The sequence below is a fragment of the Babylonia areolata genome, chromosome 1 (genome assembly GCF_041734735.1).
Source record: "Babylonia areolata isolate BAREFJ2019XMU chromosome 1, ASM4173473v1, whole genome shotgun sequence".
Classification (NCBI taxonomy): Eukaryota; Metazoa; Mollusca; class Gastropoda; order Neogastropoda; family Buccinidae; genus Babylonia; species Babylonia areolata.
In genome coordinates, this window is record NC_134876.1 from 37436736 (window position 1) to 37447301 (window position 10566).

Here is a 10566-nt window from a genome sequence, read left to right on the forward strand (position 1 = left end):
GAGAATCTGAAACAGAGAGAGAGAGAGACACACACATAGAGAAAGGGAGAGAGAGAGAATCTGAGACAAAGGGAGAAAGAGAGAGAATCTGAGAGACAGAGAGAAAGAGGGAATCTGACTGACACAGAAAGAGAGAGAGAGTGAGTCTGAGAGCGAGAGAGAGAGAGAGAGAGAGAGAGAGAGAGAGAGAGAGAGAGAGAATCTGAGAGACAGAGAGAAAGAGGAAAAGATAGAGAGAGAGAAGTGAGAGAGAGTGTGAGAGAGAGAATCTGAGACAGACAGAGAGACGCTTTGATATTTTATTGTCATTACCTGCATAGGTCTATTGACAAGGGGGTGATAGGGTTAATTCTTATGTCACCACAAGTACCATACCACACTCTGCTTAATCCATCAAAACAAAACAAAACATGCAAACAAAGAAAAACAAAACAGCTTTTATCGAAATGCAACATCCTTACAGTATGGAAGCAACAAACATTAAAAAAGAAACAAAAACAAAACCCAAAGACAAAAACACCATTACTAGATCATCCATTCTATCAACGATACTGTTCAATGTCTACCTTACAGTCTGAACATAAGATAGTAGACATTATACATTATTATCCCCCTCATTTACTCTGGTATTGTTCTGAATAGTAAGACTACATCTTATTCTTTGTGCTTCTACAAGAAATTTAGCTATTGACAGTATTATGAGGTCATCATTAGACGACAAAGCAGAAACAATGTCGTGCCTTTTAGCTACATCAGACTGAAAGAACTCGTACTTATCTCTTACCCTATCGAATGATTTACATTGAAACAAGTAATGTTTTTCATCATCTACACTAAAAGCACACAAAGGGCATGGTGATTCTGTGGATGTCCCAGGCTGAAACCATCTTTTATTTGCATTAAATCCAAATGTCCTTAGTCGAAATCTTGCAAAGCTTATTCTTTGCCACTTATCTGTGATGACTGTCAGGAATTTTTCCGTTTGAAATATACTTTTGAATGAAAAAAACCAACTATATTTTTCTTTAGTTTCCATATCAGAATGCCAATTTTGTTTAAAAGAACAAATAAGTCTATCTTCAAATTCCGAAATAAACTGCTGTTCATTTCCCACTTCCTGGGACATCCACACAATTCCAAAACCATGTTCAGACAAAATCTTTTTAACATAATAAGCCCAGTTTTCTCTACCTAAATCCATTTGTAATAACATCATATCATAAGCCTGTTTACACAAACGTGATTGCGGAAGCTTCAATAATTTCAACCAATATTTTATGCATTTGACAAAAGTTTTTATGTACCCGTTTCCCCATATAATACAGTATTGGATGAGTGAATCGGTACATTCAGAAAACGTTTTATTGCATATGTGTGCACTTTCTCCATTTGTGAGTTTGCTTTTAGCCCCCAGACTTCAGCTGCATACGTAAGTACAGGTTCAATTTGTGTATCAAACATTTTCCAAAACAGGTGATAATCAATCGAGTTAAGCTTTTTTTAACGATTTCAGTATTTCGATTACACCTTTCTTTGCTTTCCTACAAGATTCTTCCCACACATAGTTTAAACTTAATTTTGTTGAAAATACTATTCCCAAATACTTATATGTATTAGTTACTTTAACATCCGCATTTCCATATAACCACTTTTCATGTACTGAGAGATGCCCACCCATTCTAAAAATCATAATGTTAGTTTTATCTAAATTAACTGTTAAGCCTAAGCAATCTGCTTCTTCTTTCAAAACATTTAATTGGTTTTGTACCCGACAAAAGAATAACATCATCTGCGAATAATAGTAAGAATAGTTCAATAGCTCCCGGGATTAACTGAATTCCATGTTTTCCTTTTCTTGACAATTCCACCGCTAATTCATTTATGAAAAAAGAAAACATCTGTGGGCTCAAATTACAACCTTGTTTAACGCCATTTGGACAACTAAAACATTCTGAATACATACCATTCACACGCACACATGCAAGTACTGATTTGTACATACCTCTGAGGGCCATATACAATTTACCATTTACACCACTTTCACGCAGAACATGCCACAAAGCATTGCGATCCACAGAATCGAAGGCCTTAAAGTCTACAAATGCAACATAAAGTTTAGTATTATTAAGCAAATATTTTTGCACAACAGAATACAATGTAAAAAATATGGTCTATTGTACTGTAATTACTTCTAAAGCCTGCTTGCTGTTCAATTATTTTTTCTTCCCTATCAGCCCACTTTGTTAATCTATTGTTCAGTATGTGAGTGTAAATTTTACTTAAAATACTGGTAAGCGCTACTCCACGATAATTATCAGGATTGTTGACGTCACCCTTTTTGTAAATTGGAATTATTATAGATTTTGACCATTCCAAAGGAAAAGTTCCATTATCAAAAAGCTGGTTAAATAACTGGACAAGAAAGTCAATAATGACTGAATTTGCATGCTTTAACATGTCTCCGACAATTCTATCTGGTCCTGCACTCTTTCCTGATTTCAAATGTCTAATACTAGCTGTAATCTCTTCTTTAGATATGGGATTATTGAATAATGGTTCAAATGCACCATCTCCTTCTATCAAACTGTCCTCTTCTTGTGGTACATCGAAGTCAACATCATTGAAAACCCTAAAGAAATGGTTATACCATTGTTGCAATATATATACATCATTATACATAAAAGTCTTTCTATTCACCGACCTTATTATTGCCCAAAACGTTTTAGAATCCTTAACTGAATCTCTCAATTTTCTCAGCCTATTCTCTTCAAATTCTCTCTCCTTTGATTTTCTTAATTCAACATATTCTTTTCTGGATTTAGCATACGCTTCTCTTTTTTCTTTCTTATTTGTTTCTGTTTTACATCTTTGAAATCCTTTCAATAACCTTTTAACTTCCTGCTTCTTTCGTTTACATTCAATATCAAACCAATCATTACACTTTTTGTACCCTTGGCCCACTCTTCGAACCATACATGCAGCAGCCCCGTATAAAGCAGTAACAAATTGATTTAAACTCTCATCCATACTAGTATCTAACAATAAGAAGGCTTTCTGTAAACAATCTTGAAATTCAGCACTGTCAAGTTCATGTTTATAAAAACTAACATTCTCTTCTGACCATACAATTTTTTCTTCGCCATGTTGTCTTGAATTCTCACCTAAATCATTCTGATTCTTTGTACATGTTACTTCTACTGGTAAATGCCACGAGTCCACACGCTCACCAACATGCAAATCAAAGTTCAATAATAAATCACAAGGAATAAGAAAATAATCAATCACACTGCATCCACTGGGGGACACAAAAGTACATTCACCGTCTGTGTCGCCCGTACAAAAACCATTCAAAATAACCATATCAAGCATGAAACACAAATCCAACAAAGTTTTACCAAAATTATTAATCACCTGGTCCTTAGAATTGCGCACATAACTTCCTTAATCCACTTTGTCACACTCCCATTCATTCACATAGTTAGACATGACTTCAAGTTCAGCTTGTTCCTGACCAGTTCTAGCATTCAGATCTCCAGTGACCATGAAATATACTTCATCTTTTTCAAAATACTGTAGTAATGCTTCTTCTAATAGCAATATACCATCTTTAATCAGTTTATCATTATATATCGGGCCTCCTTCGGGAACAACGTAGCAAGCAACAAAGACTACATCTTTATTCAAACCAAAAACATTTTTATTTATTTTTATAACAACAGTATTATCACACTCCACCTTCACTTCTTTCACTCGCTCTGCCAAACTCTTTCTCACTAACAGTAACACACCGCCTGAACGTCTGCCATGATAAGATAACTTTTTAGCAGGAGCATGAAACTTCACATGGTCAGTAAAAACACCTGAAAAATCAAATGACGAATCAAGAAACGTTTCTGTAAGGCAAACAAAATCAAAGTCATTTACATAATTAACGAATGAAACATCTTTCAATTTACTGTATAAATTTTCAACATTATAATTCAAAAATGTCCATTGTTTTGGATGGTCGAGCCTGTCCTATGGCTTTCTCAACACGCTCGAACGGAGGTTCCTGTCACTGACACCGCCACCTCTCCCTCTGCCACGGCTCGAATTTGCTGGCGACTTGCGTGGCTGGTTCCCCAGGAATGCGCTCATCTCGGTCTGTTTTCCTGCAACAAAAGAAGTGCGTGCTGCTCGTGCGTCACCACAGGGGTGACCCAGGGAATCCCTGCTGCCTCTGACTGACCCGCGTGGTTCTCCCGATGACGTCACCTGGCCGCTACGAGGGAAGTCCCCGTCTCCTCTCCCGCTGCCACTGTCACGCTGACGCTGACCCGGAGTTGCACGGTGTCCAAGTGGTGAGGAGGGGGTAGAGACAGTCCCGCTGACACCTGTTGCACCGCCCTGCTCCGTGTCCACTGCCACCCCTCTGACCACCTCACTGTCAACGCCACGTGATTCCTCACGTTGATCGGCGGAGACAACCATCTCCGTCCCCACTTGGTTCGGTGCTGGAGCACTGTGTACTGGTGGACTCACAGATTCATCATGTGTTATTACTGCACACTCTGCACGCCCACCCCCCTACAACTTGTGCACAGGTTCGACTATCAGGGAGCCTAGGCCCGATCACTAGCTGACCTCTCTGGAAATACGCCCTCTTTCCCCCTCGCCTTGCCTCGGCAACAATATGGGCCTGTGCGTTGGTCAGATCATTTGCAACCCTTACCCCTCTTTCCTGCAGTTTCTGTCTTGTGTCCCTGTTTGTAATGACTGACATTTTGTCTTTCCATTTTGTGAAGCGGACAATCATGGGTTTCGGTTGTCCTTGTCGTGAATGTCCTGTACGATGTGCTCTTGTAATATCGTCACTTGTCCATGTTTTTGGTCCGTCAATACTGTTTAAGATGTCGACAACTGCACTGGCACATGAATCAAAAGTTTCAGTGGGCCCTCGCTGGGGAATCCCAAAAAAAGCGCAAGTTGTCTCTGCGCGAGAAGCCTTCAAGTCTGTCCGTGTCTGATTTCAGTTGATTTACTTCTACTTGCATTTTGTGCATTGTATCTCTAATATATCGCAGTTCGTCCTTGCCGTCATTTGTTTCAGTGAACAGTTGTTGAATGTCCGCCGTCATGTCTGTCACTGTTTCTGTCAAGTGTCCGTGGTCTCTTTCTAGTCTGTCACAACGTCTGTTTATCTCCTCGCACTGTTGTTTGACTTCACCCAATTCAACTTTGATTTCTCCAAGGTCACTCCTAATCAACCGAGTCTGCTCACTAAACTGTTGCTGCATTGCTTGCATCAGTTTGTTGATCATGACGTCTTCTACAGTCTCCGTGTTTGTCACTATTTGGGAATCCCCGTTAGAGTCGCTCTGTCCGTCAGAGTTGGGACCAGGATTTTTCTCCACGTCACCACTAAGAAGCAACCTCCGCAGTGAGAACACGGCGTGCTGCACGCAGCATGCAGAGAGGAGCACTGGCACGTGCAGTGCAAGCTGACATACACTGTCACTGACACACCCCTCTTTCTCAACACATGACATCGTTCCCTTTCTATTTGACAGTTCTGTCAAATATGCACTACCGGTTGACATCAGCTTGCACACATTCCAACAAAAAGTGTGAAACAGCGACAAGACTATGCCACACAGTACAAAAGCAATGCAAACATCAGTCGATGTCAAATGTGTCTCAGTGTCTGTGTCATCTCTCACCTGCAAATGTTTACTTGCTCTCTTACTTGACCCAGATTGTAACCGTCCGCAGAAAATACTAATAGCAGCCCTCCACGTACCTAAATCCACCATTTTCTAACAGTTTACCATTCCACAGTACCTTACTGATCCACAGCACATCAAACAAGTTCCGTTCAGTCCAGCACAACTCCTCACAACAGAAAATTCGCTGCGTGAATTCACACGGGCTGCTAGCCGGCCGCCATTACCCGTCATCCCCGAGCGACAGACAGAGAGAGAGAGAGAGAGAGAGAGAGTGAGTGAGTGAGTGAGTGAGTGGGAGAGAGATATAGAGAGAATCTAAGACACAAAGAGAGAATCTGAGGGAAACAGAGAGAGAGAGAGAGAGAATCTGAGAGCCAGAGAGAGAGAGAGAGAATCTGAGTGACACAGAGAGAGACAGGAGGAGAGGGAGATAGAGTGAGAGTGAGAGATAGAATCTGTGACACAGAGACAGAGAGAATCTGAGAGAGAGAGAGAGAGAGAGAAAGAAAGGGAGAGAGAGAGATTGAGAGACAGAATCTGATAGACACAGAGAGAGGGATAGAGAGTAAGACAGAGAGAGAGAATCTGAGAGACAGACAGAGAGAATCTGAGTGACACAGAGAGAAACAGGGGGAGAGTGAGAGTGAGACAGAGTGAGAGTGAGAGATAGAATCAGTGACACAGAGACACAGAGAGAGAATCTAAGACACAAAGAGAGAATCTGAGGGACACAGAGAGAGATTCAGAGAGAGAAAGAGAGAGAATCTGAGAGAGAAAAAATGAGAGACAGAGAGGGAGAGAATGTGAGTGACACAGAGAGAAACAGGGGGAGAGGAAGAGTGAGATAGGGTGAGAGTGAGAGATAGAATCTGTGACACAGAGACAGAGACAATATGAGAGAGAGAGAGAGAGAGAGAGAGAGAGAAAGGGAGAGAGAAAGAGAGAATGTGGGAGACAGAGTCAGAGACAGAAAGAGAGAGAAAATCTCAGACAGAGACAAAGAGAGAGAGGGGGAATCTGAGAAACACAGAGCGAGAGAGGGGGGAGGAAGAGAGAGAGAGAGAGTCAGAGAGAGAGAGAGAGAGAGAGAGAGAGAGAGAGTATCTGAGACACAGAGAGGATACAGAGAGAGACACAAACACATAGAGACAGAATCTGAGTGACAGAGAGAGAGAGAGAATCTGAGAGATATGGAGATAGAGAGAGAGAGACAGAGAGAGACAGACAGAGAGAATCTGAGAGACAGTGAGGCAGGGAAAATATGAAAGAGAGAGGTGGGTGGAGAGAGTGAGAGAATCTGATAACACAGAGAAAGGGATAGAAAGTAAGAGAGAGAGAATCAGAGATAGAGAGTGAGAGACACAGAGAGAGAGAGAGAATATGAGACCGAGAGAGATGGGGAGAGAGTAAGAGAATGAGAATCTGAAACAGAGAGAGAGAGAGAGAGAGAGAGAGAGAGAGTGAATGCGAATGCGAATGTTTTATTCATAATAGGCCATAGCCCCTCATGAAGGGGATGGTGTGAAACACTGAATTCAACAAACAGAATTACAATACACGTTACTCACTACAGATAGAACGAATCTGAAACACCTTATACAAATATATTGCAAAATGTTTGACAACATTCTCATTCACAGATGCTAATAGCAGTGCAAGTTTTAAAACAGAAGGTTGTCTGTAAAACTTTTCAGGAATTAATTGTTCTCTGAGATCATCCAAGGCAGAACAGCATAATACAAAATGAACTTCACTTTCCCGTGCTTCATTACATAATGGACACACAAGTTCACTTTCATTATGTGTTCTATAACGAAAACGATGAACAGTTATATCAGATACCCCAAATCTAAATCTTGTCATAATAATTTTCAAGTGCTTATCCATTTTCATTAACATATATGTCGGCATGCAGTGCAGTGAGTTGAAATGTCGATACAAATCAAACCTGTTACTGTCCTGAATGTGGGCACCCCACTCTTGCCATCTACAATCGATAAGTCTCTCTCGAAACATATTTAAAAATGCACTTGCATTCCCAACGCCTTGGTTGATCCACGCATACCTGAAACCTAATTCGCATAATTTTACTTTTACTTTAGTTGCCCAGTTTACCTTGCCTCTAACATCTAGGTCATATAACATATTATATGCTTTCTTTGGTAGTCTTGTGTCTTCCATTTCAATCAATTTTAACCAATATTTTATACATCTTACTGCTGAGTTTATATATATTGGATACCTACATGTTTCTCCATAAACTAAGTCATTTGGCGTTTGTATCGATACATCTAAGAATTTCTTCAGGGCAAATAAGTGGACTTTTTCACAATGTATTGAAGCGTTATCTAAGCCCCATACCTCAGCACCATATTGAACAATCGTTTGTAGTTGTGAATCAAAAAGTTTGATAAACACTTGGAAAGACTGATTCCCTAAATTTGACAATTTCTGCATTATACATAACATAGCATGCTTTGCTCTGCTCGCTAGATCTTTACAAGTTACTGAGAAGCTTAATCGTGTTGAAAAATATATTCTTAAGTATTTGTATACATTTACAACAGGTAGAATAACTCCATTATAAAACCATCGTTCCCTGGCTCCTAAATATCCACCTTTTCTAAACACAATTATATTACTTTTAGTCATATTTACTTTTAACTGAAGTGAGGACGCAGCCCGATGTAAACTATTTAACTGTGTTTGAAGGCCAAACAGCCGTTTCAGACAACAAAACAACATCATCTGCTAAAAGTAAAATAAACAACTGGAAGAACTCTGTTGTGAATTGTGCACCATGTCTTCCATTATTGATAACCTCAGATGTCAGCTCATTGATAAACAAAGAAAAAAGAATGGGACTACAGACATCGCCTTGTTTCACTCCACTTGTACACTGAATATAATCTGTCATGTTTCCGCCGCTTCGAACCCTAGCTTTCACACTGCCATACATACTCATTACACATCTAAATAATTTACCCCCAATCCCATTTTTTAACATTATAGGCCACAGAATACTTCTATTTACAGAATCAAAGGCTTTTTCGAAATCGATAAACGCAACATATAATTTACGATTCAGAGAAAACTGTTTTTGAACAAAGGCCATCAAAGATCTACCGTAGAGTAATTCCGTTTGAATCCTGCCTGATATTCACCAGTAATATTGTTTTCTTCCACCCATTCCTGCAGTCTGCAGTTTATGACAGTACTATAAACTTTACTAGCTGTATCACTCAGGGAGATGCCTCGATAATTATTCGGATCATTTACGTTACCTTTTTTATAAAACGGAAGAACGATTGATTCAGTCCATTTTTCAGGATAAATTCCATGATCAAAAAGAGAGTTGAAAAAAACTACAAAGAAATCTAGCACAATATCGGTTTTACAACCATATTTTAAAAGTTCACCAATAATACCATCTGGTCCAGCAGCCTTACGATTTTTTATCAGATAACACTTCCTCCTTAGAAATCGGACGGTTTAAATTACTCTCTTCGTCGTCTTCTTCACCTCCCTCATGCACTATTTTGTCAAAAGTAGTGTCTTTTGTAAGTAGTGCTTGAAAGTGTTCGAACCAGGTATCCATACTAATATTATTTACCGGTTGCTTTCTTTTCATAGAAATCTTGTGTACAGTATCCCAAAACCGTTTCTGACTCTTAATCGATACTATCAATTCATTAAGAAGAGCATCATTGAACTGTTTCTTTTTCAGCTTTAGCATATTTTTGTATTCACGCCTTGCCCTACAGTAACAATCACGATCTTTGGCATCTAACGTACGTTTGAATTTATTCAATAGTCTACGAACTTGCTTTTTATGAGAACGACTCTCTCTCTTTCTGTGTCACTCAGATTCCCTCTTTCTCTCTGTCTCTCAGATTCTCTCTCTTTCTCCCTTTGTCTCAGATTCTCTCTCTCTCCTTTTCTCTATGTCTCACTCTCTCTCTCTCTCTCTGTTTCAGATTCTCACTCTCTTACTCTCTCTCCATCTCTCTCAGTCTCATATTCTCTCTCTGTGTGCCTCACTGATAACAAACTGATTGAGTTGAAATAGAGGTCCGGCCGGCCCTTTATTTCGAAATTGTCCACACAAAATAAACCGGGAGGAATAAAGATTAAACAGACACCGGGTGTTCATGCTATGTACGCACCGAATTCACGTGCGGTCAGATGTGTGGGGTGTGTGTCCTGTCATGGGTTGACACTTGCTGGGTCAGTTGAACCGGTGCAGTGTGTGTGTCGTGTGTGTAGTGTGTGTTGTCAGCAGGAAGTTGATAACAAATGTGCGACTGATTGTCAGTTGAAACGTAGTGGGAAGGGTGTGGATGATGTGAGATGTGAGAATGATTGTCAGTTGGAACGTAGTGGGAAGGGTGTGGATGATGTGAGATGTGAGAATGATTGTCAGTTGAAACGTAGTGGGAAGTGTGTGGATGATGTCAGATGTGAGAATGATTGTCAGTTGAAACTTAGTGGGAAGGGTGTGGATGATGTGAGATGTGAGAATGATTGTCAGTTGAAACGTAGTGGGAAGGGTGTGGATGATGCGAGATGTGAGAATGATGACAAAGTTTGTGGTAATGGAGACGATTTCATTCCAGTTTCTCATGATAATGAATGTCACGATATTGTGGTGGATAATGTATTACAGTCGAGTGATGGTGTAAAATGTGCACAGCAGTGTGACTTATATGTTTTAAAAGAGATGAGAGAAGGTGACAGTGCCGTGGGTGTTATGGTTGGGGATGGGATGGGAGGGGAGAAAAATATTAACGATACAGTCAGAGATGATGTGGATGATTCTTTTACTGGAAGGAAGTCCAGTGGAGGTCGAGACGATCGCGTG

The 10566-nt window shown here is 40.0% G+C and overlaps 1 protein-coding gene across 1 annotated transcript; it reads right to left on the reverse strand.

Annotated features, from left to right (window-relative positions):
• Positions 1-302: 302 nt before the first annotated feature.
• On the reverse strand, positions 303-5913 carry LOC143292000 (uncharacterized). Its single transcript, XM_076602158.1, has 2 exons — positions 5700-5913; positions 303-4508 (listed from the first exon to the last, which is right to left on the reverse strand). The coding sequence occupies exon 2, from the start codon at positions 4468-4470 to the stop codon at positions 4018-4020; it is 453 nt and encodes a 150-aa protein (XP_076458273.1). The 5' UTR covers positions 4471-4508; positions 5700-5913; the 3' UTR covers positions 303-4017.
• Positions 5914-10566: the final 4653 nt, after the last annotated feature.